The sequence below is a fragment of the Electrophorus electricus genome, chromosome 26 (assembly GCF_013358815.1).
Source record: "Electrophorus electricus isolate fEleEle1 chromosome 26, fEleEle1.pri, whole genome shotgun sequence".
NCBI classification, from domain to species: Eukaryota; Metazoa; Chordata; class Actinopteri; order Gymnotiformes; family Gymnotidae; genus Electrophorus; species Electrophorus electricus.
This window is the reverse complement of record NC_049560.1, coordinates 687,664-715,000: the sequence shown is the minus strand read 5'-3', so window position 1 is coordinate 715,000 and position 27,337 is coordinate 687,664. Positions and strand designations below refer to the sequence as shown.

The 27,337-nt window shown below is 45.2% G+C and overlaps 2 protein-coding genes across 3 annotated transcripts in view; both read right to left on the bottom strand.

Annotated features, from left to right (window-relative positions):
- Nucleotides 1-17,753, bottom strand: part of gpc1a (glypican 1a) — a 23,817-nt gene extending 6,064 nt beyond the window's left edge. The window contains exons 1-3 of the mRNA XM_027005504.2: nt 17,172-17,753; nt 2,682-2,840; nt 828-1,228 (exon numbers count right to left, since the gene is read on the bottom strand). Of these exons, the coding sequence (XP_026861305.2) occupies nt 828-1,228; nt 2,682-2,840; nt 17,172-17,328 (717 nt within the window). The 5' untranslated portion in view covers nt 17,329-17,753. The remainder of the gene's footprint in view (nt 1-827; nt 1,229-2,681; nt 2,841-17,171) is intronic.
- Nucleotides 17,754-19,941: 2,188 nt separating this feature from the next.
- Nucleotides 19,942-27,337, bottom strand: part of gpc5b (glypican 5b) — a 34,698-nt gene continuing 27,302 nt past the window's right edge. For both annotated transcript variants that reach the window (XM_027005550.2, XM_035523406.1), the window contains exon 9: nt 19,942-20,210. In XM_027005550.2, coding sequence (XP_026861351.2) covers nt 20,053-20,210 — 158 coding nt within the window. In that variant the 3' untranslated portion in view covers nt 19,942-20,052. The remainder of the gene's footprint in view (nt 20,211-27,337) is intronic.

The following is a 27,337-nucleotide window of genomic DNA, read 5'->3' as shown; positions in this document are numbered from 1 at the left end:
AAGGTTAAGAGCAAAAGAAAGTTCATTAATTAATTGTTATTGTTTTGCCATGTGGTGTCTATCAGAGGAGGACTGAACCTCTCTGAGCCTCGTTTCCTCTCAAGGTTTCTTCCTCTTGCGCTCAGGGAGCTTGTTTTGGTTTTTTTCTCCTGCCACTGTTACCTTAACTCGCACATTAGGGGCCAGACATTACTTCTGTAAAGCTGCTTTGCACAGCACATGTTGAATAATCATACTGCACACCCATTACTATAGAAACCAGTTAAATGCTAATCATAGGGCTTTTGTGTAGGCCTCTGAAAGTAGGCTTAATACATTACTACAAGCAAGGTGATATTCTGTGCTGATTTCTGAGCCGATATGTCCTCGATCAGGGACTCTCCAGAGACTGGAAAGCTGGCGGCTCTTCCCGTCTCTCCATGCGCAGGGACAAGCTGTCGCTCTGCGCCATATTTTCATTCGTCAAGATGGACTTAAGCCCCACCTCCGATAGAAGAGCAAGTGGCAGTTACTGGATTTTCTCGCTGTCTTTTTGCTCCGGAGAACTCGGGGAAGCGGCGGTTATGCTTCTTGTGACAGATATTATGCTCTTTAAATGGAGCATCGGCTTCAATTGGTAAAGAGCATCAGGACAGAAAAAAACTACTGCTGTTGCCATGCTTAGGCTAAGAAATCCCAGTGCACCCATTAAATCTTAATGATGGGCTTCTCCATTAACCTCATCCACACAGTTACAAAATAGATGGGCTCTCTGGATTATTAGACTACTTAGATCATAATGTTCTACCTTGTAAAATGTTTCAATTTTAAAACGTTGCCCACTCTACCTGAGACACCTTCCTCACGACTTCTCCTGCCACGTTCAGGCCCTGCACGAAGGCGCGCGCGGCGACGAACACCCGCGCCAGCCTGCTCTTGAGGTCGCGCGGGGCGTCGCCGAAGGGACGCAGCGTCTCCGTCTGCTTGGACGCGCACTCGAGGAACTCGTCGGAGACGAGGGACGCGGCGACTGCCGGCTCGGAGGCCTTGAGGAGGCGCTCCAGCAGTCGCGTCCAGAACTCGTCCAGCGCCTCGTCCAGGTTCAGCGCCGCGCCGCGGTAGTAGCGCCGCAACTCGGCGTAGAGCTCGCGGAGGATGCCCGCGTTGGGACCGTACAACGTCCCCAAGGCTTTGACGAATGCTTCTTCCAGCCAGCGCTCGGATCCGTTCAGAAGCTCCAGAAAATACGCTGTCGAGAAGAATGGAGGAGTTATACAGTGTCCACAGAGGACCGCCGGGTCCAGGGGGATTTAATTGAGTGACACTGAGATTCTGTCAAATCAAAATCATCAGCCGTTCATTTAATTTGCCGCACACCTCTACGTGACGTTTCAATGTATTGTACTGAAATTAAGTTAACAGCTCAACAAGCTCACTTGAAATGCAGCTAATCTCATCCCTGGAGGCATCAGATCATTTTAGGGGTCATTCGGTGACCTTTGAAAAAGGATCCACCCCCAAGTCATGTGTCTTTTCCCTCAAGAGCATTGTTGGAATTTTTCATCAGACATATAATACTGTATTTTCTGACTGGCACTGCTTTTATGAATATTTCAAAGCGCGAGCTCTCACTGGCTCATGATGGCAGGGGAGTATTGAAAATGGCGTGATAAACATGTGTGTGTGTCTTGGGAGCGCATGAAAAGCATGTGGAAGTATTCCAGCTTTGTCCTGTGGCTCAGGCTCCGTCCCAGGAGGAGCCGTGAGCGCATACTTAAAAAAATTTCTTAGCAGCGTCAAATCACAGCAGCTGGGCTCCCTTTGGAAAGATAAAAGCGAAAACTTGCTTTCTGCCTCTGCGAGCCCCCGTTTCGAGGAGTAGAGGAATCTGACGCTTTGCTTTGGGACAGACAAACGAAGGCGTCAGTGAGCAACTAAGTCGACTGGCTATTTAGGCCAAAACAGATTTGAAAAATGAAATGAAAACGATATCGCGGGAATGATATCCTTCCGTCCTTGGTCATCAGTGGGACCAGGGTGCTTCGGACACAATGTTGAAGTGGAGCAGTCTGAATGCTTAATAAAAACCCGTCTCTACCTTGAACACTGCCTCGGTCAATGCAGAAAATCACCCACACAATGATTTGGCGCCATGTGCATCTTATTATTCAGAAAACGACATCACGCAATGTGAAAGATACTTAGAACAAAGTCTCCTGCTGGGTTTCTTATCATTGCTGCTGGATACAGTCTGTCATGGTTTATTGTCTTTTAATGAGACTGTCGGAGAAGACGATGAAACCCCTTTGTAAAGGCTGGTAACAGGTAACGGGCGGGAGAGAGCAAAAACATCACCTTCTCCCTTTAACTCTGACATGAACCAGGAGGGAGCACGTCGACCCCCACCAACTCACCCCACCCCCGCTCCTACTGTTCACAGATCCATGTGCCAAGCTTTTAAAAATGCAAACCAAAACCAGACGATTTTAAATGGGAAACACTGATGACAGCATGGAGACTGGACAGGACCCTTCTGGGTCAGGGCCACGCTCAGATCACCTCTGCCCCTTGCTGTCTGTAATTTCGCAATTCTATGCGTGCATTTTTTTGTTTTTTTAAAAACTCAAATTGAGTCCAAACCAAAGCAGAATGGGTCCCAGAGTCCGTGTGTGTGTATGAGTGCAGGTGTGGGTCCTACTCACTGTCAAAGCTTCTGTACTGGGCGTTGAGGGAGGCCTGGACAGAGCGGCCCGCCTCACGCACCAGACCCTCCAGCTCACGGCGGCTCAGGTTGGAGAGTGTCTCTTCCATGGCGCTGGTGCAGCAGGTGTAGCCCTGTGGGCATACGCGCAGGTGCTCACCTGCCCGGAGAGCAGTAGGATGCACGAGTTACTCAGCACTGGAGCGCAGGACAATTTATTGCCACAGTCATAACAGTCATAATGTTGTATAAGATAACAGAACACTTTATTAATCCCAAAGGGAAATTAGGGTGTTCCAGCAGAGTACACGCAAGACAAACTCAGAGTACACACCGGGTAGGTGGACATAAATAAATCTACAACTACTGTTACAGTTGCTCCTAGAGTATTGTTTTATAGTAATAAGCACACCAAAAAAAATTCTGTAAATTACAGTTTTGTACAAATGAGCATGACGGGTGAAGAATAAAACAACAGAACATATTGTACAGTTATAGGACAATATAGAACAATATAGAACAATTAAAGTACGGCATTTATATATTGACTTCAGCTGACAATAATATCAGTGAGCGTGAAGATGTCTGTGGCATCCACCCACCCAGGAGCACTCACTGGGTATGATGGCTCACGAGGTCCTTCTATTCTGGTTGATGCAGTGTGATGTTAGCCAATCGTGGGCTCCGGTTAGGTCACAAAGGCTATACAGGCTGTGGGTGCATACAGGTGTCCTACAGTGGTGCGTCATTCAGTGACTAGCTACATGTGTCATGGAGAGTAACAATGGGGGGGGGGGGGGGGGGGGGGGGGGGGGGGGGGGGGGGGGGGGGGGGGGGGGGGGGGGGGGGGGGGGGGGGGGGGGGGGGGGGTTTACAGTGCATTTATAACCCTCCTGACCTCAACATATGATGTTTTCCTAGCTGGGAAATCAGAGCTGTCAGATCAATCATAAATATATGCACATATGCTTACGCATGCATATGCATAAAAACTATTTACATACTGATTCCCAAGGCTAGGCACATTAATTGCCAGCAGAGGAGCTATCGCATACAGATATCTGTCATACTACAAATCCTCTCTCTCTCTCTCTCTCTCTCTCTCTCTCTGTCTCTCCCTCTCTGCAACGCCCACACACACACAGACCCCGACCACATGCACACATTCTGCAGCAGGTCAGCGAGGTCTTGTTGACAGCGGGAGTCTCTCTGGAGCTGCCTGACATTTGACGCACAAGCTTCCCGCCTAAAGCCCGACCCATAGCAGGGCCTGCAGAGGGCAGACACACAGGCTACTCGCCGCCATGTCTTTCTTATCACCTCAGACAGCATAGTGAGAAGACGTGGTGTGCCGCGGTTTATTTATACACTGAGGTAGCAGACTGGGGAAGAAAAAAAAAAGCTTTATGACCAGCCCAGGGACTGTCCACCTGGCCTGAATACAACTCCTGCTAAGTGCTCAGAGACGCATTTAGAGGACTCCTACAGGGCCGTTTATACCCAGAGTGCATGCATTTCATTGTCGGCGAACCGTTTCATTGTGAAATAACCGGGATGGCCTAAAATCCTAATACGGGACCTTTTAAATACGGGAGCGTTTAACAGCACCCAGCTCGCGATAGCCCTTAACATGGGAGCCCAGAAAAAACCATATCAAGTCAAACGCACCTATAAAAGCAATGCAACTGCGCTTGTAAAAGAATCGCCATGACTACAAACCTCTTATGGCAAGCTTTTGTTTCCTTTATGTCCCTCTCCATGCCCGATGTGATCTGTTTGCGCTGACACGGTGCACGTGAATGCTGAGCACATTAGTGAGTGCACAGGCAGGCATAAACCAATAAGCAGAGCACGAGCTCATATTCAGCGGCCTGCTCCAGTGCTGCTAAACAGGCCACAATCTCATTAAAACAACTCATCCCACTCGGCTCAGGCAGCGCTTTCTCATTTCAGTCCACAAGCAACACGGCAGTGTGGCCTGCATATCAATACCTACTGACGGGAGACCAGGCGAGAGCCGGCAGACGAAGCTGCTCTCTCTCTCTCTCTTTCTCTCTCTCTCCCCCTCTCTCTCTTTCTCTCTCTCCCACTCTCTCTCTCTCTCTCTCTCCCCTCTCTCTCTCTTTCTCTCTCTCTCCCTCTCTCTCTCTCTCTCCCTCTCTTTCTCTCTCTCTCTCTCTCTCTCTCTCTCTCTCTCTCTCACTTCTCACATACATACATATTCTTTGGCAAAAACACAAGCACTTGATCTCACCGGATGTGGATTGGAGCGCTAAGATTGAGTGAGAGAGGGAGTGAGCGAGAGAGAGAGTAAGAGAGAGAGTAAGAGAGAGACAAAAAGCAAAAGACAGCAAACCGAATCATCAAGTGTCTGTCTTGCGTGGAATGTGTGAGGTGTGGCGATGATGTGTTGAGTGAGAGTATGAATCAGGGCGATGTGGTCCTTCTCATGGCGTGCTGTCAGTCTCACCCCATTTATCAGGTCCCATGTGTGCATTTGGGAACGATGCAGCTGCCAGCCAGGCAGACTCACCACATCACAGACTGATTAATAGGAAAAAAATCACCTGTCTGCTGCAAGAAAAAAGCCTTTAAGACAGACTGTTTGTCACCAGGACAGACGGACAGCACGACACAAGAAAGAACGCACCATCAGCTGACTCGCTCTCTGCTCTGTAAGCAGCAGTCGGCCAAGGCCACGCGGGCGTGACCACAGCAGGGGAACAGACCAATCAGAGAGAGGGGCCAGTATGGAGGGGCGCGGCTGTGGCTCCTCTGGGGGCATGAAGACGGAGCACTCACGGGCAGGAATCTGGGGACTAGCGTATGATCACGGGAGTTAAGGAATGCCAACCTAACATAAAATCGATTCTTCCCTGATTCGCCTGATGCGGTCTATGGCTTATGACTGAGGATGTGGTGGAGTTTTATGACTTAAAGTATAAAGAGGGGGAAAAAAGAAGGAAGGTAATGAATATATTTTTTAAAAAACTGGGTGGAATTCTGCTTTAATTACTGGTATGGATCGTCGAAAAACAGAGGAGCTGGCTCAAGGAGTGAATACATTCCTAGTGTTGACTAGATGGGCATAAAGACGCTCGCGTTATCTGGACCGACTTCTGACGACACATCTGTGCACACTTCAGTCAGAAACGACTTCAGACTAAAACAAGCAAAGCTCTCACCAGGGATGCCGCTCAGAGCTCTCCTTCAAAGCCCCCTGACATTCCAGTGTGAATCTGCCTTCATTTTCCCTTTCCCAACTTTAGCTGCCCCGGGCTTTGTTTTTGTCACCGCACGAGTGAGCAGGTGTGCGACACTCTGAAGGCGAGCCCAGCAGGACTCATAAATCCCTGAGCATCTTCCTCTCACACCTAGCACCCGTTTTCCACCGAGGGACAGAGTGCGTTTGCTATGGCACCCTTGCCTTTAGCCCAGTATGTTTTCTTAAAAAGTACAATCGAATCTTGAGTTTGGTTTAAGACAAAAAAAAGTCTGGGGTATTTAATGGAAGTTGTAGAGCTAGAACATTTGATTCAGTTCATTTCATTGCTCGTTTAATAGTCAGTTCAACAAAATCAATGTAGAGAAAACAGCTAAAACTGAATTGTGTGAACTGGAGATTCTCTGCACGGTCCACTGATTGATAGGGCCTGCCTCCTCCTTCAAAGCTATTCTCTAAATCTTTCCTTGCTCTTCAGAAGAGGGTTGCTGTGCTATGCCATTACATGAAAAGACTGGTCTCAGTTAACAGTCTAAAGTCCAAGGTAATGAATTCATTACAATATCGCGATAATCCCCATCTGACTTCTATCAACCTACCTCATGTGGGACACACTCAACCAGGATAATGTGGAAAATGAGGTTAGTGAAGGAAAGACTTGGAATGATGGAATTAGAGAGAGAAAAGAGAAGGAAAGCCAACATTGCGACCCTTTTCACCAAAGAGGGTTTATTTTTAAATACCCAGTAGCACCCAGCTAACAGACTGAGTCTCTCCGGCATCAGATATGCCAACCTCCATTTTGCCCCTTTTTCATAGTGACCTTTCCTTCAACCGTTCTGTTACCCCAGCAGCTCTCTCTCTCTACCGTTGTGTCTCTATGTTTGTCTCTCTCTATCTATTCTTGTGTCTCTCTGCCACTCTGTCCCTGGCCCATCTCCCATGCCCACATCAGCACCCTGCGCCATCGTTCCAGCCCAGAGGCACTGGCGTCTCCGATGTTCTGCTGTCTCGTGCTCCAAACCCCAACCTCTGACCTAATGTTCCTCTGAAGTCTCTGTAAAGGGAATTGGTGGCCAGTTGCTTTATGCGCGTGAGAGATGGCATCGGAGTGAGCCGACATGCCCTGTAAAACGTCCACAAAGCCCCTTCTGACTGATTACGGAGGCTGTTCTCTAAAGCAAGACCTTTAATTCGCAAAATGAACGAGTTATTCTAGCATTTTTATTCACACTGCTTCATGCTGTCTTGCGAATGAGATTGCGTGCTACAGTTTTACGCTGTCTGTGTGTGCTTGTTTGCGTGTGTGTGTGTGTGTGTGTGTGTGTGTGTGTGTGTGTGTGTGTGTGTGTGTGTGTGTGTGCGTGTGTGTGCATGTGTGCGTGCGCGCGTGTGTGCCTGAGGTTTGGTGATATGTCTTAAGTTAAAATAGCCCGAGCCTGTGCGTGGTTTAGCATGCACATGGCCTGCTAGCATATGCATTTATTCAGCTTTATAGCCGTGGGGAGGCAGGGAGGGACCCGGGGAATGAGAAACATCGAGGTTCTAACAGGGACACGTAATGAGCTGCTCTGATCCTGCAATGAAAGCAGTAACACCAGCCCTGTGTATGAGAGGGTTTCGCTTCCAAAGAGAATGACCTCAATTCCTCTCTTGCTGTTCCTACATGCATGTATAAGCAGTACAATGTGCAGAGTAAAATATGCAATTCTGTTTCTTATGGCAGTTAGGTTGACTTTTATGTCAGTATATTTGATAGACTTTGAAACCATATCAGAAAGCAAATTCCTTGTCCAACAGAGGACATGTGCCATTTCTTTGCAGGATTGGTTCTAGAATAGTACATGGCTCCATGGTGCCAGCACTATCACTGGGTGACTGCTGGTTCAGTTCCTAGTCATAGCTAGAGCTGCCTCTGGCTGGGAGACCAAGAGTACATAATTGGCCTTCTTCTCCGGGTGAGTTGAGGTCTACCTCCACCCACACCCCTGTCCATCTTTCAACTTGCTGCTAACCCATCCAAGTGTCTACTTGCCAGTGTAGGTGGTTGGTGCCCTACTCTACGTGTGCTGAGCCATCCAGTGATGTTCTGGTGGCAGTTTGAGAAGAGGTGGTGGTTGGCTATATGTGTCCTGGATTAAGCACATGCTGGGCTTCCCACTGCTGGTAGGCTTAGTTAGTTACTGAAAATGGCAAACCTTGGGAGGAAATGTATATAAAAATAATGGTAATAATTGTAAAAAAACCACTGCCATGACTGCCAACTGCAAGAACAATGTTTGCTTATGGCAATACACCACTGAATATGTACTACGCAGATGTTTGTTGTTGAGGTTTGTAAACAATATGACAATCAACATTTCTTCTTCTACTTGAAACACTTCATACACACATACAGTGAGCAGGCAATTTAAAAGCAGCAGGCCAATTGAAATGATTTTATGGACATAAAAGGTTTTTTATTAGACTTACTGGCTGCTCTAATTCATGCACTACCTACTCCCCTTTGAGCATAAGAATGCAGTATTTTCTGAACAAGTCCAATTATGACTCAAGAAGGACAGATGCAGTCTTGGTAAATAAATAGAGTTGCTTTGGCCTTGATATTCTGATTAAAACTAATTGTGATCATTACCAAACTGCACTAACACTGTCACTGAAGTAACAACGTCATTATAACTGTTAAATATAACAAAATGCCCGTACCATCTAGGCCTTTTCTTTGTTTGTTTTTTTAAATTTGTAGATGATACCAAAAGAACCTGCACAAATGAAGTTGGCTGCCTCTGCCAATCAGAATTGTTGAAGTAATCTGAATGTGTGTGCTCTTGTTGCCTTAGTAGTAAGAAGTGCTTGGACCCCAATAATTGCTCTTCATTGCTGTTTATGTTTAGATCTGGCCCGATTTCCAAACTCTAAAATTAATGTGTTCAAATATCAATGTCTTGCATCGTTGCTAATGTCAATCTATGCCCAGGAAAGCAAACCAGCACTTTGATTTGAATGTTTCTAGGTTTATACAGGACTAAAAATATAACACTACTCCACTATTCAGACTCAGCTCTGTGTGTCTGTGTATGTGTGTGTGTGTGTGTGTGTGTGTGTGTGTGTGTGTGTGTGCGTGCGTGCGTGCGTGCGTGCGTGCGTGCGTGCGTGTGTGTGTGTGTGTGTGTGGTTTAACTGCAGAAAACACCAGACCACAAGGACTACTTACTTTGATGCCTCTTTGAGATCCAGAGTCAAATATTTTTAGCCGGTCCTTTAGCTACTGTTGCCTTCTAAATATTCGGCCTTACATACATCTGTACATACAGATGTTGCTATGGAAGACGCTGTGGGCGTGTATGTTAGGGGAGATGGGGGGTGTCCGTGGCCTGGCGTCGCCCACTGATAATAAGAGAGAGCAGAGTCTTGGCAGCTGTGAGGCAAAACCCCAGGCCTTGAACTCACAGGAGAAGCACAGAGAGACTGGATTTGCTTACTCAGTGGTTTAAAAAAGTAAAGGAGGATGATTACCTGTCACCGCCTCGGTGACGCACTGACCACTGCATCAATCACACATCGCAGGTGTTAATGGTCAGGTGAACGCCTACCATTTTCTGCTCACGACTGTGCTAAAAGAACCACGAGTGTGAAGGACATTGTCGGCACTGTGACGTCAGCCAGAGGTGCCGCGAACACAGTGGTGGAAAGAATGCAGTACTGCCGCGGAGAAATTCACATTATGATTGCAGCACTGAAACTCTTCGGCAGGCCAAAGTAAACAAAGACCGAACTCAACAGCACACTCCTCGTTGGTGTTTTTGGCATGCATGATTGTTGATGAACCAAGGAAGGATTTAGAGAAGTTTCTTTGCCTAGAACATCTTACCTTGCATACCCTTTGCACAGACCTTTCTGAGACAAACACTCCTTCTATTACACATTCACACACACACACACACACACAGTCATCTGTTGAGCACACAGACACAATTTATTAAAACCTTGTTCAAATTGCCCTGCTTGGTGCTCCTTAAATCTGGATTACAAGACCCCAGATTACATTTACAGTATTTGCAGATGTAAAACTAGCTAATCTGTCATGCATGGTGTTAGTCTGGCTCCAACTGTCCCTGCCAGTGGACGTGGAGTGTTTGTGTGTTAGAAAAGGACCTTCCTCCTAAATCTGGAAGAAAACAACAGTAATAACTCTGTAAAGACTCTGTAGTGTCCTCATTACCAAGCAAATCAGTCTATTACAGTGAAATAAGGCTAATGAGCTACTAATCTGCTGGTTTTGCTAATGAACTGGGAGATCATGTATGCTTGCAAATCACAAGTGGATACACAACTGTCTCCTACTTGGGGAGACAAGGGGAAACGGAACTTTCAAATAATTCACAGATGATTAAATATTTACCCCACGCCACTACACGCTCTATACCTGTAAAAAAGAAAGGACTGAAGGTGGGTTTTTCATGCAAGTGCACAGGGTTAGACATGCTGTGTACTGATGTATGTGTTTTGAACGACAGTATGCGTGTGTGTGATGCATGTGTTTTAAGGTATAGTGTCTGGTCCTGGAACAGCTGAAGTTAGAAAGCAAAGTCTGTCACTGTCCTGCACGCCAGCCGTTAATTTGTCTGATGTCAGAGATTCTCCAGAGCTATACCATGGTCCACCTGTATATAGTCCATCAGCTCTTACTCTTAGACAGCATCTTAGACAGAATCTTATCCTTTGTAAATGACAATTCCTTCCAGTTCTCCCCTGAGCCTCCTCAAGGGACCAATCCGTCAGACTTGAACGCAGTTCCGCTCAGCAAGCTTGAGACCTCACACTTAAAGTAACGGCTTTTCAGTGACCTTGTTTGACCTCTTTCCTCCTGTACTGGACTGTAGGATTAGATGCAAATAGAACAGCTAATGACCCCGATCATTAACCATTCCAGCAAGAAAGAAAATAATCCTACAGTTTTGTTTTGGTTTTTTTCCCCCTGAAGATGAGCCATGAATGCTTAACCAATAACTGACTTGGAAACTCACACAATCTCTGTGTCTAGCAAGCAGATATGACAGAGCTGTTCATGTACGCTCATGAAACCAGATATCTGAAATCTGAGACTGAAAGGGAGTGTGTGACTTGTTAACCGCAATGTACTTCACTAACACAAAGGATGTGACAAAAAACCAGAATTTCCATATACTAATTTACCCAAAGGGGAGACAGCAGATTAGCGAGTGAGATCCCCATACTGAAGTTCTGACTCTCCACATTTAGCCGCTATTTATTGGCTATAATTACCTACAGCAAACACTACACATTAGGCTCGAACTACCACCTAGGGAGGGATAGCATTACTTTGCCCCCTGTCCATCACTGTGACACTAGCCAATCATGGATGGCTGTGCATTCATGCTTGCTGACAAGGGCAGTTAATGCAATCCTCCAAGTATGCTTGGCTTCTGTCGCAGCATGGACAGCAGTTTGAAAAGATTTGCTGCTTGGCGTAATGAGTCCTTCACGGTTGGTAATCGTTTTATGACGAGAGATTAGCTGGTTGGTGGGTGGGAATTGACATAAATTTGGGAGAAAAATGGTTTAGTACTGGAAACGTTGGGGATAAGGACACACTGTACACTTTCACTGCAGGCATTCTGACAGTCCCTTTTCTTGAGGATCTGAGGGCATGGCACAGGTTAACGAGGGCCTGTTAGGTGCAGATAATCCACTCATTCCTGAGCTGTTTAAGCGACTAAGAGAGTCAGAGAAGGATGAACTCCTGCTGGGAGTCTCGTTCACATGATCGCAGTATGACGGCGTATCGGGACACAGCAGGCTCTGTGCAGCCTTGTGGTCCAACAGGCAACTCCTCTGCCTCTCAGTCTCGGACAACAAGTGCTCATACCTTAACAAGTTCACGAAGGAGTTTGACACCCCTGTGTTGAGCAAGGTGTGCTAGAGCTGTGCACAGAGACAGGATAAAACTGAGGCTGCTGAGTTCAAGACCGCCCATTTGCATGAATTTGCAGTGGAATGTTTTGAACGACTGAAGTTATGTCTAACAGGATTTATGCTTTCATAGCCAACAATACTTAGGACTTCAGGTTGGGTATTTGTAATGTAGATTTATCCATTATTGAGTTGAAAATAAAATATACCAGAGTATGATTACTCAGAGAAAGAGCTTGCACATTGTTACTCACACAAAAATAAAACACATCAAAGAATACCTGACTTCTCATAGTCCAAAACCTGGGCCTAAACCAAATGCATAATACCAAATAATGACACATTAAAGATGTATCATTAAAGACAAAGGTCTTTTTGTCAACCAGTCATTACAGATGATTTGTATTTGCATGCATGTCTAAATGTGTTTGCACGGGAGGAACAGAAAACGGTCTACTATTGTGCAACATCGGGCAAAAACTGAAGAAACTGGATCGACTCTCCGACTCTTCAAGCTTGTCGACTACAGAGGTGCCGCCACGTCTTGACAACGTTAATGATCGCGCCTCCATCTTCATAATTCACTGTCTTCGCCTTGGCCAGCGTCTCGCCGGCAGAGAACTAGCTGGCGGAAAAAGCGCAATTAATATTGACAGAGCAAAGTGGCTGGAGGAACGCCAGGCGCTGCTGTGAATTATTCACAGAATTTCGGTTAGCAGGCGCTCAGTGTGACGTGATGAACACTTGTCGTGAGCTGCAGCGGACTGATTACAAATGTAGCAGCAATTACCATTGGATGTCAGTTAAAAGCTCCCGCGTTGCATTGTAAGCAGGTGTAATGCACGATTATTTTAACAGTATCGTTATACTCACCGCGTGTGCGGAGTTGAACGAAAGCAGGTGTGTCTATATGTTTGTTCATGTACTTCTTAATTCTCGACAGCATTCACAATGTCGAGCTACACGTGTAGGCAAGGGGACACGTGTGTGTGTGTGTGTGTGTGTGTGTGTGTGTGTGTGTGTGTGTGTGTGTGTGTGTGTGTGTGTGTGTGTGTGTGTGTGTGTGTGTGTGTGTGTGTGTGTGTGTGTGTGTGTGTAAGTACATAGAAGACAAAAAAATGAGTCGGTGGATAGAGAGGCTCCTCACAAATCACTAGGACCTAGTCCAGAGAGACTAAATCAGTCAGCCTGGGTTCAACTGTCAGTAGTTTTTAATGGGTTACAGGTGTTAGTGTCATGGGAAGTTTTCACTGAATGCTGTTCAGAGTAGTTTCTGCTCTGCAAGTTAAATAAAGGAATAAATAGCCCATAAATAGTATTTATTGGCTGTCTGCTTAACATGTGTTATTAATTAGGACTTTAATTATACCATATTTTGGCTGAAAATGAGTACATCAGCATTTCACAACTGAGGACAGTTAGTCATTAAAATGTATTTTATACAACATTTAATAACCAAATATTTGCTGAGTAAGTTGAGGTTATTTTACAGTTCCTAAACAGAGGTGCATGTGGTTGGGATCAGCATAAGGCTTACATAAGTAGAAGAAGAGTGTGTGGCTGGCTGGCTGGGTGTGCCTTCTATATGGGTGTGCACTATATACACAGCGCAGGGCAAAGCACATGCTACACAGGACTAGGAGATCTCAGTACGGTTCACAAAGCAAGTGTGAATGTCTCTTTCCCTCTTACTTTTTCACAAGTACACACATGCATGTGCACACCCACATCAAACATAGGAAGAAAGTTTCATCTTCACAGAGCTTAACACAAACACACACACACACACACACACACACACGCACATCCATGCACATACACACACACACACGCACATCCATGCACATACACACACACACACACACACACACACACACACACACACACACACACACACACACACACACGCACATCCATGCACATACATACATTCTCCACTTGTCTTTGTTTAGAGTGACTGCAGGGCTAAAAGTGTCACCGAGTCTCGTACTGAACAATATGGGGCTTCTTCGCTTAACGATGGCCGACACCTTAGTCGATCCAGTAATTTCATACACGGCAGCTCATCTCCAGTTTCCCTCTGACCTTTAAACACTGCTCGTCACCTATGTTTCCCTAAACACCTTTAAGGCATAGCTATAAAGCCAAACTATTTCTTGGACCCCTTTAATCCATTTGGTCACCCCCTCCCCCCCCCCAAAAAAGTGATGATATGACTCATGACACAAGGATTTCACAGGCAGCAAAGCAGTGGCAGCGTTGCCATTTAAAAACGCAACACCTGCTTTCCCACCATTCTCACCCAGCTCACAGAGGCAGCGCTGTTTCTGTTTTATGTGCTAAGTGGCACTGAGGGCCATGTCTGGAAATCATCTCTCACCAGCATCCTGGTCCTTGCAACTCATGTTAGAGTGCAGTGCTGGCTCGCAACACATCTGCGTCAACTCATCCTGGCCATGTTCCCAAAAGCATCGCAGCACAAAGGTCACCGTTAAATACGAGTGTGTGTCACACTACACACTTTCTCTCTCGTTTAAGGTGATCTTTACGCTGCAGTGCTTTTAGGAAATGGGGCCTCGCTAATACTATGCCCTTCATGAGGACTTTATAAAATAAGGGTGTCAGAGCAGGAAAACAGTGCAGGGGAAGCCCAGAACAAGCATTTGAAAACCCTGTCCTAGACCTCAGCTCTAGACTTCAGCTCTAGACCACAGATACAGACCTCAGCTCTAGACTTCAGCTCTAGACTTCAGCTCTAGACCACAGATACAGACCTCAGCTCTAGACCTCAGCTCTAGACTTCAGCTCTAGACCACAGATACAGACCTCAGCTCTAGACTTCAGCTCTAGACTTCAGCTCTAGACCACAGATACGGACCTCAGCTGTAGACCACAAATACAAACCTCATCTCTAGACCACAGATACAGACCTCAGCTCTAGACTTCAGCTCTAGACCACAGATACGGACCTCAGCTGTAGACCACAAATACAAACCTCATCTCTAGACCACCTCAGCTCTAGACTTCAGCTCTAGACCACAGATACGGACCTCAGCTGTAGACCACAAATACAAACCTCATCTCTAGACCACAGATACAGACCTCAGCTCTAGACCTCAGCTCTAGACCTCAGCTCTAGACCATAGATACAGACCTCATCTCTAGACCACAGATACAGACCTCAGCTCTAGACCTCAGCTCTAGACCACAGATACAGACCTCATCTCTAGACCACAGCTACAGACCTCAGCTCTAGACCACAGATACAGACCTCAGATCTAACACAGGGGTGTGTGGCTCAGTTGTATGTGATTCTGTAGACCTCAATCTAAGACTCTGGACAGCACATCTTTCAGGCAGCACACCTCAACCCCTGCAGAGGTTTTCTGTCTCATTTTTTTAGTGCTGCATAAGAATCATTTATATTCCCAGTCTGCTTTTCAATAAGTACATGCCTAATGTGGCACATATGATAATATGATAATATAAACCACTATGAGTCTACAGCAGCAGGGACTGCCACAGTACAACAGCCAATCACACAAGCTAGTAAACTGTAATTTGCATAAAGCACACAGCAGGCATGGGGGGGGGGTCTTCATTTCACTGCCAGTTATACCATGTGTGACTATGTACGCGACAAATAAACTTTGAACTTTGAACTTTCTATTATCTGTACACTTCTGTGTTTCCCTGCACTTGTGTTTTCCCTGCAGATGCTTGTGTCTTGTTTAGCGAATGAATAAAACATGAGGATGGCCTTGCATGATTTTAGGAGGGCAGCGCGTGCTGTCATTGAGCGTGGAGCTCTCCTCTTTGAGCAAGCTGTCATTGAAACGGCACGCAGTCACCTTGAAAACCTCCACCCTGCCAACAGGCCCCCACCTCCTCCACCCTCCTACCCCCCACCCCCCAGCTCTGGGAATGCCAGCACAGACGACTATATAACCAGTAGGATTAGGGAGAAAGAGTGCTGAGAGTTATCGAGCTTGCCAATATGTCTGAGTGCGAATGGATGTGCATATGAAAGTATGTACACATGCACATAAAACTGAATTATGTGAGGGTCATGGACTGTATTAAGAGTGTTCAGGTTTTTTCCTCATGGCTTATTTAGGTACAAAGGGGATCTGCTAAACTTGAATGGTAGAGTTAAAGGTAGTGCTTCTTAAAACTGTGATTCAACAGATCATTGGATATTGTCACGCTTGCACTGTGTTCGAGCATGCACGTGTGTGTGCGTGTACACGCACAGCATGCGCATCTGAGATCACTTATCTCGATTTATCAGACACACGGACCAACCTGACTCACTGCTCCAAACCATACACTGCGGAAGCAGATGGTTTATGTTTTAGTGCTTTAGAAACTATTTTACGTTAATGGGGAGGTACTCATTTTATGATCTCTCTTCAGTGTTTTTTATGTATGCTTTGTCACTGTGATTGATGGTTATTTTAAAATTAGGAGTAAGTCTGAACCAAAGGGTGCAGGACAAGAGCAGACAGGCACCACGGCACAGACAGTACTCCACCTGCCAAAGCTCTTTTGGACACTTTTCCAAAGTAAACCTATTTTAAGAGACTCGCTGCGGTTGCCATAACAAGTGTCTTGCCATTGCGCCGACTTCATATGTCTGCATGTCTCATAATATGTGTAATTACGAAGTCGTTATGCGCTGTTGTTTATTTTGCAATTATTACCTGACAAGCTTGTGTGATACAGACACACACAAAAAAGGATATTTGCGCTCCACACTAGGGTGAGGGACTGGGATTTATAACAAAAGAACGATCTACATCGATCCAGCCTACTGCCGTTCTCTTGGGCAAGATGGATCGGCTGTAAAAACTCGTTACCAACAAAGGCTTACTCAGTTTCCAGCATCTTTCAGACGTCCCTTTTGGCCTGATCCCAAATTAAGGGGAAACGCCATGATATTAACAATGACGAAATCCGTGGTGAAGCGCACAGAGGTCGGGTGTAGAATTCAGATCACATCATTGCTTGCGCATTGTGCCCTGGCGCGCCGTGCGGCCAGGGCAGCCTTTGTTTGGGACCCCTGTATTGGGGTACAGATGCGTCTTAAACTTGAGCTGTACCATCATAATGTATCAAAAATATGTGATCTTATTCACTGTATAAAACAATCCGCTACTTTAGTTTTAAAGAAATCACCAAAACGTGGGCTGTCAAGAGGTCTCTTTGGAGCTCCGTCCCATACAAAGGCGTAATAACTGTATGAATTAGTAAGGAATTAGTGGCTAAAGAATAGCGAGAACTGCTTCAGACGACCACCCAGTGAAAATTACTTCTATCGTCTCTTATTCTTACCTGATATCTCGGACTGAGGAACACCATTTAACGTAAACCCTTTGCCGCTGTAGAACTGACGGACATCCGCGCAGCTCCGGGCTTTTACGCCTGTGTTATCCGCAGACAGACACACAGCGATTAGGCAGACAAGGAGGGTAACCGGTGTAAGATCCATTGTCAGGGAGACTGTCTGGGCAACTCAGCGTGATATGAGTGCGATTTAAAGGAGTCCTAGAAAGGAAACTAAGGCATCCAGTGTCTTTACTCCCGAAGCAAATTGACGATCCGTCTTAATATGGAACCGGTTACACCGGCAAGTGTTTACCGTTTCACTGCGTTCACGCCTGTCCAGGTACGGCTGGTGCTGATGTCTTGAGGTAGCCTAGGTTACTTATCAGTCCGGCGAGTTTCCGTATCTGGTGCTCATGTGTTTTCAAAATTGTCGATGAAACATAAACCTACGAATATTACGCGCAGAACAAAAAAAGAGAGTATAACAAGAAACATCCAGCGACATCTACAGACACGCTACACGCAAAAGACACGAGCTCACGGCACCGGTGCTGCGAACTCCCCGGTGTTCCGTACGTTTTAGACGTCTCCCCAACTGCCTTTTGCTGAAGAGGCGCAACCCTACAGTAGACGGGAAGGGAACCACCTGCAGGTCAGTAGACGCCCCCTACCGCTTCCTTCGCTTACTGTAACCGCGCTGTCACTCAGAGCGGGGCTGATGGCATAATGGCCAGAAATACAATGCGAGATTAAACATCCTTCTTGGTAAGATCATAACACGCCGTATCTGACTAGCGTTTACGTCCCGTTCACACTGAATCTAAGTGTTAACGTGCACTGACTCGAACCTGCAGCAACAGGCAAACTAAACATATTCTAGGCGTCACGGGTATAAAAAGGTGCGGCGATAGCGCAACGCATATGAGCACTCTTAAAATCATACTTTTACAAATATGTGGTGCGTATTGTGTAGACGCCAATACAGTATTCACATCGCCTCAAAAGAGAGAAACACACAAGGCTAAATAATCCGTTGGCCACGAATCGCCCTTATGGACTGTTGTGTCAGACATGAAGCCATATTACTGTGATGGTATTCCCCTGTAACGATCATACAGGCCTATTCCTTTGTTTGTTTTTTTGTTTGTTTTTCTTCATGTACAGCTTCTTAAGCTTGTAAAGCCAAAAGGAGCCTTGCGCTTTAGACATTTAAGATTTGCCCTAAGCCTATAATCAGTCAAATCTATCTAATATGAGGCCCATAGTTCCACTGTGGCCAAAGAAGGGACGCTAAACAAATAAAAATGGATTGCAAATAAATAAATAGCCTGTGGTTTTGACGGATTCTGTTTGGGGAAAGGTCATTCGGCACGACAATATGACAAGTTTACTCTTGCTGGATACCGGGAAATGCAGGCTACAGCGAGCCATGCTGGCATTTTAATATGCATCTATCCCTGCAAAATTATACAACTAATTAAGCAACGGCGTATATCACAGTGACTGATGCTGCACCATATATTAAATGGCTCATCTCTTGGATATGAAAAACGCGTGAAGTGAATAACTGGATGCCCCATATCTCTAATGGACCAAACGCCGGCGAGTTGGCCTGAGTTGTTTCTCTGATACCTGGGGTGCGCTGAGAAGAGCTGCGGCTAGAACGGAGAGACTGATAACAAGGGCTTATGTTTGAGGAAGGACTGTGTAGACGCGTGAGCAAGAAAACAAATCCGCGAGTTCGCGGGCCGCAAAAGAAAAAAAAAAGAGGCAACGCGGACGCTCTCGAAATCAGACACGTTTTATTGATCGACTTACGCGCGAGCACCTCATAACACTTTACTGTCAACACTCGCGCGCGGAGCAGCTCCACCGAGAGTGGCCACGTCAGTGTCACGCGTTACCGGTAGTGCGGGATGCCGGTAAGTGCTGTCAAAACCCATGTGTGCAGAACAAAAGACAGAAGCGCTTTAAGATTGGAAATACTGAAGTGGCAGTCATTTTTGTGTTATGAGGTTTTGTCTATGGACATTTTTAACATTTTTTTTTTTTGCTTCAGCAATCTATGAGTTATATTACGTAGTCAAAAAACTTTATCTTTTTATATTGGTTACTCGCGTCACGTAAATCCATCCTGCTTTGTATACATACTATAGATGTCTCCATAAATACGTTAATTTATGTTATCTCATTTATCTCATTAAGTCTTATAAGTATACTAATATAAATGAAAATGAGACTAAACATTGTTATTGCGATAATTTCTTGTATACAATTCATACATAGGGCCATACAAACCCATGGAGTACAGCGAACAACTTCACTTACCACTTGTCCTGTACAGTATTGTGAAGTAATGGTGTGGTGGAGTTGCAGCGATGTTATCTTTAAAATAATCTGAACTCTAAACTCTGCAGATCTCCAGGAGCAAGGGTAGGCTGAAGAAAGGATTACTATAGCACAGAGGTTGTTCCCAAACTTGATGGCCACTAATTCTGGCAGGGGCTGACAGTTTAACACTAAAGAGTTCGTATGTAAATTTCAGAAAAGGAGGTGACAATTAAGTAAGTAGGAACACATGTACCAGAGTTAATATTTCTGTAGGTAGTGCACTACATAAAGACACAAATAAAACTCTACAAAGCAGGTAACAGCAAATGAGCATTTGTTCACAACACAACGCTAACGACCCCCCATCCAAATAAAGGAAAAAATGAAGAACTTCATCTGCAAAAGGGTTCGGGCTTTGGCGAGCCAGCAGAGAGCAGCTAGCGGGGGGGGGGGGGGGGGGGGGGGGGATGTCCAGTGCAAGTGCATACATCAGTCCTCCAGTGTGTCCCGAGCACTCCTGCCCCTGATCCTCCATGTGGCTGATGGGGGGCAGGTGTCAGGCGGAGGCTCGGCCCAGGCAGGATAGCAGCAGCAGGGGCAGGAGAGGGAGGGAGAGCAGTAGCGGGGAGGCGGCCTCGGGGCGCGCCGCTGCCGAAGCTGGCATCCCCGGACGAGCTCTGAAGTCAGGAGGCTGAAAGGAGGGGAGAGGCCCGCCTGTGGGGGGCAGAGAGAGGGAGAGGGGGACAGAAATAGCAGTCACGGATGTCAACAAGGGTCAGAATGTTTTTGCTTTTAAGCCTGCTATGATGCACGGTAGAGCTCTGAGATTGAGCACTACTGTGGAGGAAGAGAACTGCATCACAGCAAGCCTGATTTAATTACACTGACAAAAGCATCTCCTACACACGCACACACACACACACACACGCACACACACATCTGCGGTTTTATGGACTGTCTCAGAGACTGGTGTGGGAGCGGGACTTAACATATGCCTAATGCACAGCAGATGATAAGAGTCATAGATCACCAAGAGGCTTAGAGCCCAGCACCGAGAGTCACAGAGGGGACACACACTCGGAGTGTTGCTTCATGTTTGTGTCACTATATGATAATAGATGGCATGCATGTGCACACAGTGTATGTGTCGGGGTTACTGTGCCGGCATCTGTTTGTGCGTGTGTGTTTATGTGCATGCTAACACACACGTCCATGTGTACTTTCCAGTTCTCATTACCATACACAGTTATATGCTGTTAACTGTGTCATGTTGTTTTCCCAAACCACCATATTGGAATCATCTTATTAGCACCTTACTGACTTGGAATGATGACCAGACTGACAAAATTTAATAATTTTAGCACAGTAAACTGTGATTATATTTTTATTTTGAAAAATATGCTACCTGCTGATTTCCCAGACCAAGATTAATTCTAAGCATTTCTATGGTGAATCAACAATTTGCCCAGGAAACTGGCCCAGTAATAATTATTTAGGTCCTTTTGTAAACATGTGCTCATATATCTACTTAAACCAAGAATGAGGTTAAATCCATAGTTTTGGCCTTTGTGCACCATTGGACGTCAGCCATGTTCCCAGTGCTGCAGCACACTGTGGTATCATCCCTCATCTCGGGGTGTGTGGACACCCCAACCCTGCCTCCTACTGCACAGAGGCCCTGGCCGTCAGACCCAGAATCATGGGACGCAATCATCTTGCCTCAGACACAAAGAGCGAAGTAAGGCGGGGAGGGAAGGAGACGGAAAACAACGGAGGAGCAGACACACCTCGACTGCATGCAACTCGACTCCAGGCACTCGCACAATAGCCACTGTGCCATTTGCACAATGCACAAAGGAGTCATTTATCTGCAATCTTAGGTGAGGGGAGCCTTGTACGCTGATGAGAACAGAAAGCTTATCCGATCCATATCACACCAGAGGAGAAATGCCCGAGGCGTTCCTCGTGCTGGATGGAGAGGTGTAATGGAGATAATGTGCGCGCTTAATCCTGTGCGCTTGGGTGTGTGAACATGCCAGTTCACTTCTGTCGAAACAGTGGGATCATAGACAATATATAAATATTGCAGTTAGGAAACCATTGAATTTGTGTAAAGTGTAAGAAATGTTCCTGGATATCCTGATTCACTTTAGATGTGTCAACAAGGATTGCTGCGCATTGACTAGTGTGCATGGATGTATGGGTGTATGTGTGTGTGTGGTGTGCACTGCTACTACCTATCCATGCACAGACACACACACACACACACACACACACACACACACACACACACACACACACACACACACACACACACACACACACACACACACACACACACACACACACACACACACAGATCCAGACCCTTTATTCCCCTTAAGTATTGTTTGACATCTTGCCAGGTTATGCGATGAATAACTCATAGCTCTCTACAGGGCAGAATAACTGTATTTGTCTTGATGAATCTGTATAATACATTTTACTCACTACAGGTATGCGCATTTTTATTTAAAAAACACAGGAACAATGTGTGTCTGGAAAAGGTGACACATGAACAGAACACAGAGGGTGATCATTTTAAACAAAGACCATCAGACAAATTGAGACAAGCAACCACCAATAACAATCACATAGCAAACCCTGAGAAAGGGAAAGATGCCTGCTGACGCAGGAGATCAATGCTGTGACGCATAACGCCAACAGTACTGATTATCACTAGCTTATTAATGTGTAGGGGGCTTTCATCTTTTCACAATTTCTTTTGTTGTTGTTTATGCCAAGAAAATGCAAACAAAAAAATAAATAAATAAAACATGAAACACCTGCCAACCCCCAAGACTGCGGTGTGTAATGTGCGTCTGAGGATCGTGGCTGTAATCTAGTGTCAAAGCTGGAATGTGGCAGACATGGATCTGCCCAGCACTGACTTTGCCGCAGGATCACATGAAAAACGCCTATCGGTGAAAAGACCCACAGCAACAGACAGACATACGAGACAAAGGCCCTTTGTCAATATGTCCACCCACCGCACAGCGCTAAACAAGCAATGACGGGCTAAATATACGCCTTGATGTTCATTAGACCAGACAACATCTCACCCATTCATTCACACCCACAGCAATCTGAGCAGATGTTGAAGGATGCCAGCAAAAATGCCATTACGGATGCCGTGCCAGTGGTGCCAAAGCACTGTCAGGATGGCCCGGACCCTCTACAGGGACCCGCAGCAGGACTACGGCACTGCTCGAGCGATTCAGATGAAATCTGCCTTCTTTAGATTTGCGCTTACAGCGAATGACATGAAGAGCAAAGGTTTACATACAAAATAAAAAAAGAAATATTTTTCCCTTCGATTGAGGGAAAAACCCCAGTAATGTTACTGGCACTACGATGTGTAGCACAGAGCTACTAAATTCCTAAATTCTGCATTTTAACCAAACAGCATTAGTAACATAAATGTAAGCATCAAGCATTGCCATATTTTAATGTAAATTCATAATCTGTAGAAAAACCAGAAGAAGAAAAGAAATTCAGGACCAAATATGAACCAGAATATGATTCACTACATAACAAACTAGATATAGGCCAAACTGACACCACCACCCAGATCTCAAAATAGCACAGACCTGCAGTGGATTATGGGGAAATCGACATTATGTGAACTATGAACATATATTACAAAGAGATTAGCAATTAGCCATTAGCCTACTGGGACCCTTGGGAGCCTAACTAAACCCTCCACCCCCTCTGTCAGCTGGGGAGGAGGGAGCAGGGAGCAGAGGACAGATCCACACCCGGCAGCCACAGAATTGTACTCAGGGCTCCGGTGGGCTGTTCTCTGCTCCAGAAGTGTCCCTGAACAGCAGCTCCCCTGTTCTGACACACCTGACTCAACCCACAAACAGCTCTGCTCTCAGCTAACAAGTTGACTCAGGTGCATCATATATGCACTGCAGGGTTCTCTGGGAGCAGGGCTGGGGACCCCTGCTCTATTGTATGGAACTGCTTTAGGTCAAGGAGAAAGCAGAGAAACAGGTGAGTGAAGTTGTGTGTTAGGCACATTCACTGGGAATGAGGTCACCATAATCACAGTTTACCATGCTGTCAAAGCATGCCTGCTCAGGTGTTTGATGCTGGGAATCTAATCTGGTAATTACCATGCCAGACAGACAGGAATGCCAAGTCAATATGAGAGCAGTCAGTCACCAGTATGTGCCAGGCAAACAGAAGTGATTTTTTAAATATAATGTTGCCTAATGTTGCCTAAGTGATTTAATATATGGGGAATTGAAACAAGAGAGTATTGTTCTAATTGCTCTCTCACTATATCTCTCTCTCTCTCTCTCACACACACACACACACACACACACACACACACTGTGCTATTGTTTGACCTCCACTTGAGGCAGGCAGAGGTATCTGTCTCACAGCAATCCTAGTTGAATCAGTAATGAGTTCTTCATTATCCAGGCCACAATTCCCAAGAAAGAAAAAGGAATGCACACATATTCTTTCCCACCACCTCTCACACAGACACAGACATAGACACGTGCACACATACATACACACACACACACACACACACACACACACACACACACAAACCAACCAATCTATGCATGTACATTCTCACAAAATCCTGTGTACACACACATATACAAACACCTCCGTGATGTACTCTATATATACAAATATTCATGTGTTATTAAACTGCAGTTTCTCCATTAGGCTCAAGGAATCTCTTTAGCTGGCAGTGTGAATTATGGTCTTGCACCCTCAGACCCAGTGCTACTCGGTGTCCTAATTAATCACAAAAGTGTCAGGCATAAGCCCTGGCTTCCATTTGGGGTCTGCTAGAGAAGGAGCAATTTTGACTTTTGACAGGAGTTAAATGGTTATATAGATCCCTCTCACCCATAGTGTAGTTTATCTCTCACTGTGTACACAAACATACAAAAAGTGGGCATGCACACGTACACACACACACACACACACACACACACACACACACACACACACACACACACACACACACACACACACACACACACACACACACACACACACACACAACCAGTTTTTACATTTTATTACACTATTTTCCAGATTTCAGACTCAACAAGTACTTATCAGACACCAGTTCTATAAACATTCATATATAGAGTTAAGCTCTAACTACCACATCTGCCTCTACATCAGGAGTCTTAGGGGGTGTGGTGGAAAGTGTGTGGGGGGGGGGATGTACAAAGACAAACTAGAACCATCCAAGCTTTTTTATTGGGGGCTGTATTTTGGGAGTGTGTCAGTGAGTAAACATTGCAGGTCCCTGACTTTGTGTCTATTAACATTATTAACACGGACAGTGAGGAGTCAGACCAGCTCTGGGGCTTGTGCTTTGTCGTGTGTGAAACAATCAATCATTGTGTAATCTCAGGTGAAATCCAAAGGAGAGAATTTATTCACTAATGCTACAGCCAGAGGCATAGAGTTATTGTAAAACTAACAAAATACTACTTTACTCTGTTTTTTCATCCCTGTCTACGCACAATAATCGCACTCAGGATTTAAACAAAACGGACCAGTGAAAAGGAGGTAATCTCTTAGTCACCGTGCACTCCGCACTCATGACAGCCAGACGGGAGCGTGGACAATATCAGAATGCTTTAGCCCAGATAATCAACTTCCCTTGAAATGAAGAGGGTCATTGATTGATTGCATCAGAAAGCTTGTGATGAAACTGCCAGTGAAACTGCACCTAAGTGAAGTGATCTCCACACTATTCAGGCCTCTGCAGCCATCAGTCAGCTACCGCTTGTCCTCGCTGAATCGGTGTTGACTGATGCTTGTGGGAGCTGAGAGCGCTGATTTTATTATTATAGGGGCATTGTGTGTGAAACAAAACAAATCATGCAAGGGGAAACAAGCTGCGAGGGTAAGGTGAGAGGAAATCCGAGCATGAACAACTCTACAGAGTAGTAAGGCAAAAACCAAAAGAAGAGCATGAACGTCCATTGTACAGAGCAGAGCAGATGGAAAGAACAACCAGATGAGGGATATTGAGTGATAATAGGAAGGACAAGAGGTGAAATTAGCATTTGAGTATGGTTTTAAGGAGACTAAGACCCATGCATATTTTCTTGGTGTGCTAGTAGGTCTTAAGTATAGTGTATATAAATGCCAGAGTCTAAACAAAGCTGTGAGTGGAAACAGGAAGCTTGCTGTTGGCCTAACATTCTGCCTAGGAAAAAAAGAGAAATCCTGCTCTCCTTAATGAAACAGTGAAGAGTAACTAAATTTAGTTGCTGGCTAGAAATAAAGGACAATTTAGCATTAACCAACGCGATATTCAAATGTTATATGATATGCACATTTTCTAAAACTGTTGTTAGGATCCTGTTCAGCTTGAATGTGGTTTTATTGGCCCTTCCTGGCCTGACTGCCTCCTTATTGTGCTTCACCACTGGTTTATATAACCCTTCTTTTTGAGTTTCAAATGGTGACTACCATAATTGCCCCAGAACCAGTTATAGGCAGAAAAGCAATCATGCACATTACGTTTTGGCAGATACAGTATCCTGCCATTTATTATTCAAACACCTCTAATTATGTTGTAAAAAAAATCTACAGTAGCCTCAGTGATCACTGATATCTGCTGAAATGGGATAGTTCAATGGGACCATCCAGCTGGCTCAGATGACCAACTGACATCTACACTGGGTGCTAATTTGGGAGCAGCGCTGGAAAAAATGTCTCTGAAAGTTCTGACACAGCAGAGCAGTGGAAAACCAATGTCATGAAAAGCAGTGGAGATGAGCAGAAATGTGATTCTTTCCTCACAGAGTGTTCTTTTGCAGCCTTGTTCTGGGACCTTCTCACTCTCAGCTTTCTGTATTTACAGTAAAATCATGTCCGGCGACCTTTTAATTAATCTTGCGCTCTTTAAAATGTCCTTGTGAGGAGCATCTTTAAAATGTCCTTGTGAGGAGCTATTACAGTTCTTTGAAAGATTTCACCCTAATTTAAGTTATTTATGACCATCACCAAGCTAAAGGTATTGCTGAATATGCATGTGCTGCACTGGTTTGCTTCTGGGTCAGTGGTTAAATCTGAGTAAAGCTAAGAAATAAGACCGGTAGCCTAACCTGACATAACAGATCAATATCACAGATTTATTCTTTGTAAATAAGTCATTGATTGTCTATTGACAGTGGCATACAAAATAGTTCTTGGATGACTACACATGACCAACTATTACATGGGCTACTGCATTTTTGAATATATGAGGGCTACTGTATTTTTAAATATATGATTAACAAGATTAAACAAGCAAGCCTAGTTTCACAGGACCACCATCATCCATCGCACAGGATTAGTCATGCAAGGGCCAGAAGTACATCTGAAATTGACAGGTCTGCCTCAGTTCATACAGGCCTGTTATCTGCATAGAGTGCTAAAATATTAGTCTACTTTGTACTCTGCGCTCTTCATAGATCTTTTTATGTGCATTTAAGCAGTGGGGATGCAGTCACTCATATAAAACAAACCAGTGTTACATCCAAGAAATTGTTGGTAACTCAAAACGTGACCAAACCTTTGTGTCGCTTACATAACTGATGCTTATATTTGCAAGTCCTAAGCAGCAAAAAATGTATTTCCTTTTCAGGCTTGGCAAAAAAAGTACACGGTAGATTAATTATAATTACAGTAATCCTCATCGCCATTAAAGCTGTCAGATACATCCCATATTAAAAGCTGGCAATTTGGCTAGCATGCTAACAAAAATTATCTCCAACAAAGCCTCTAGTTGACATTAGTGAAACTAATCATTCTTGAATGTA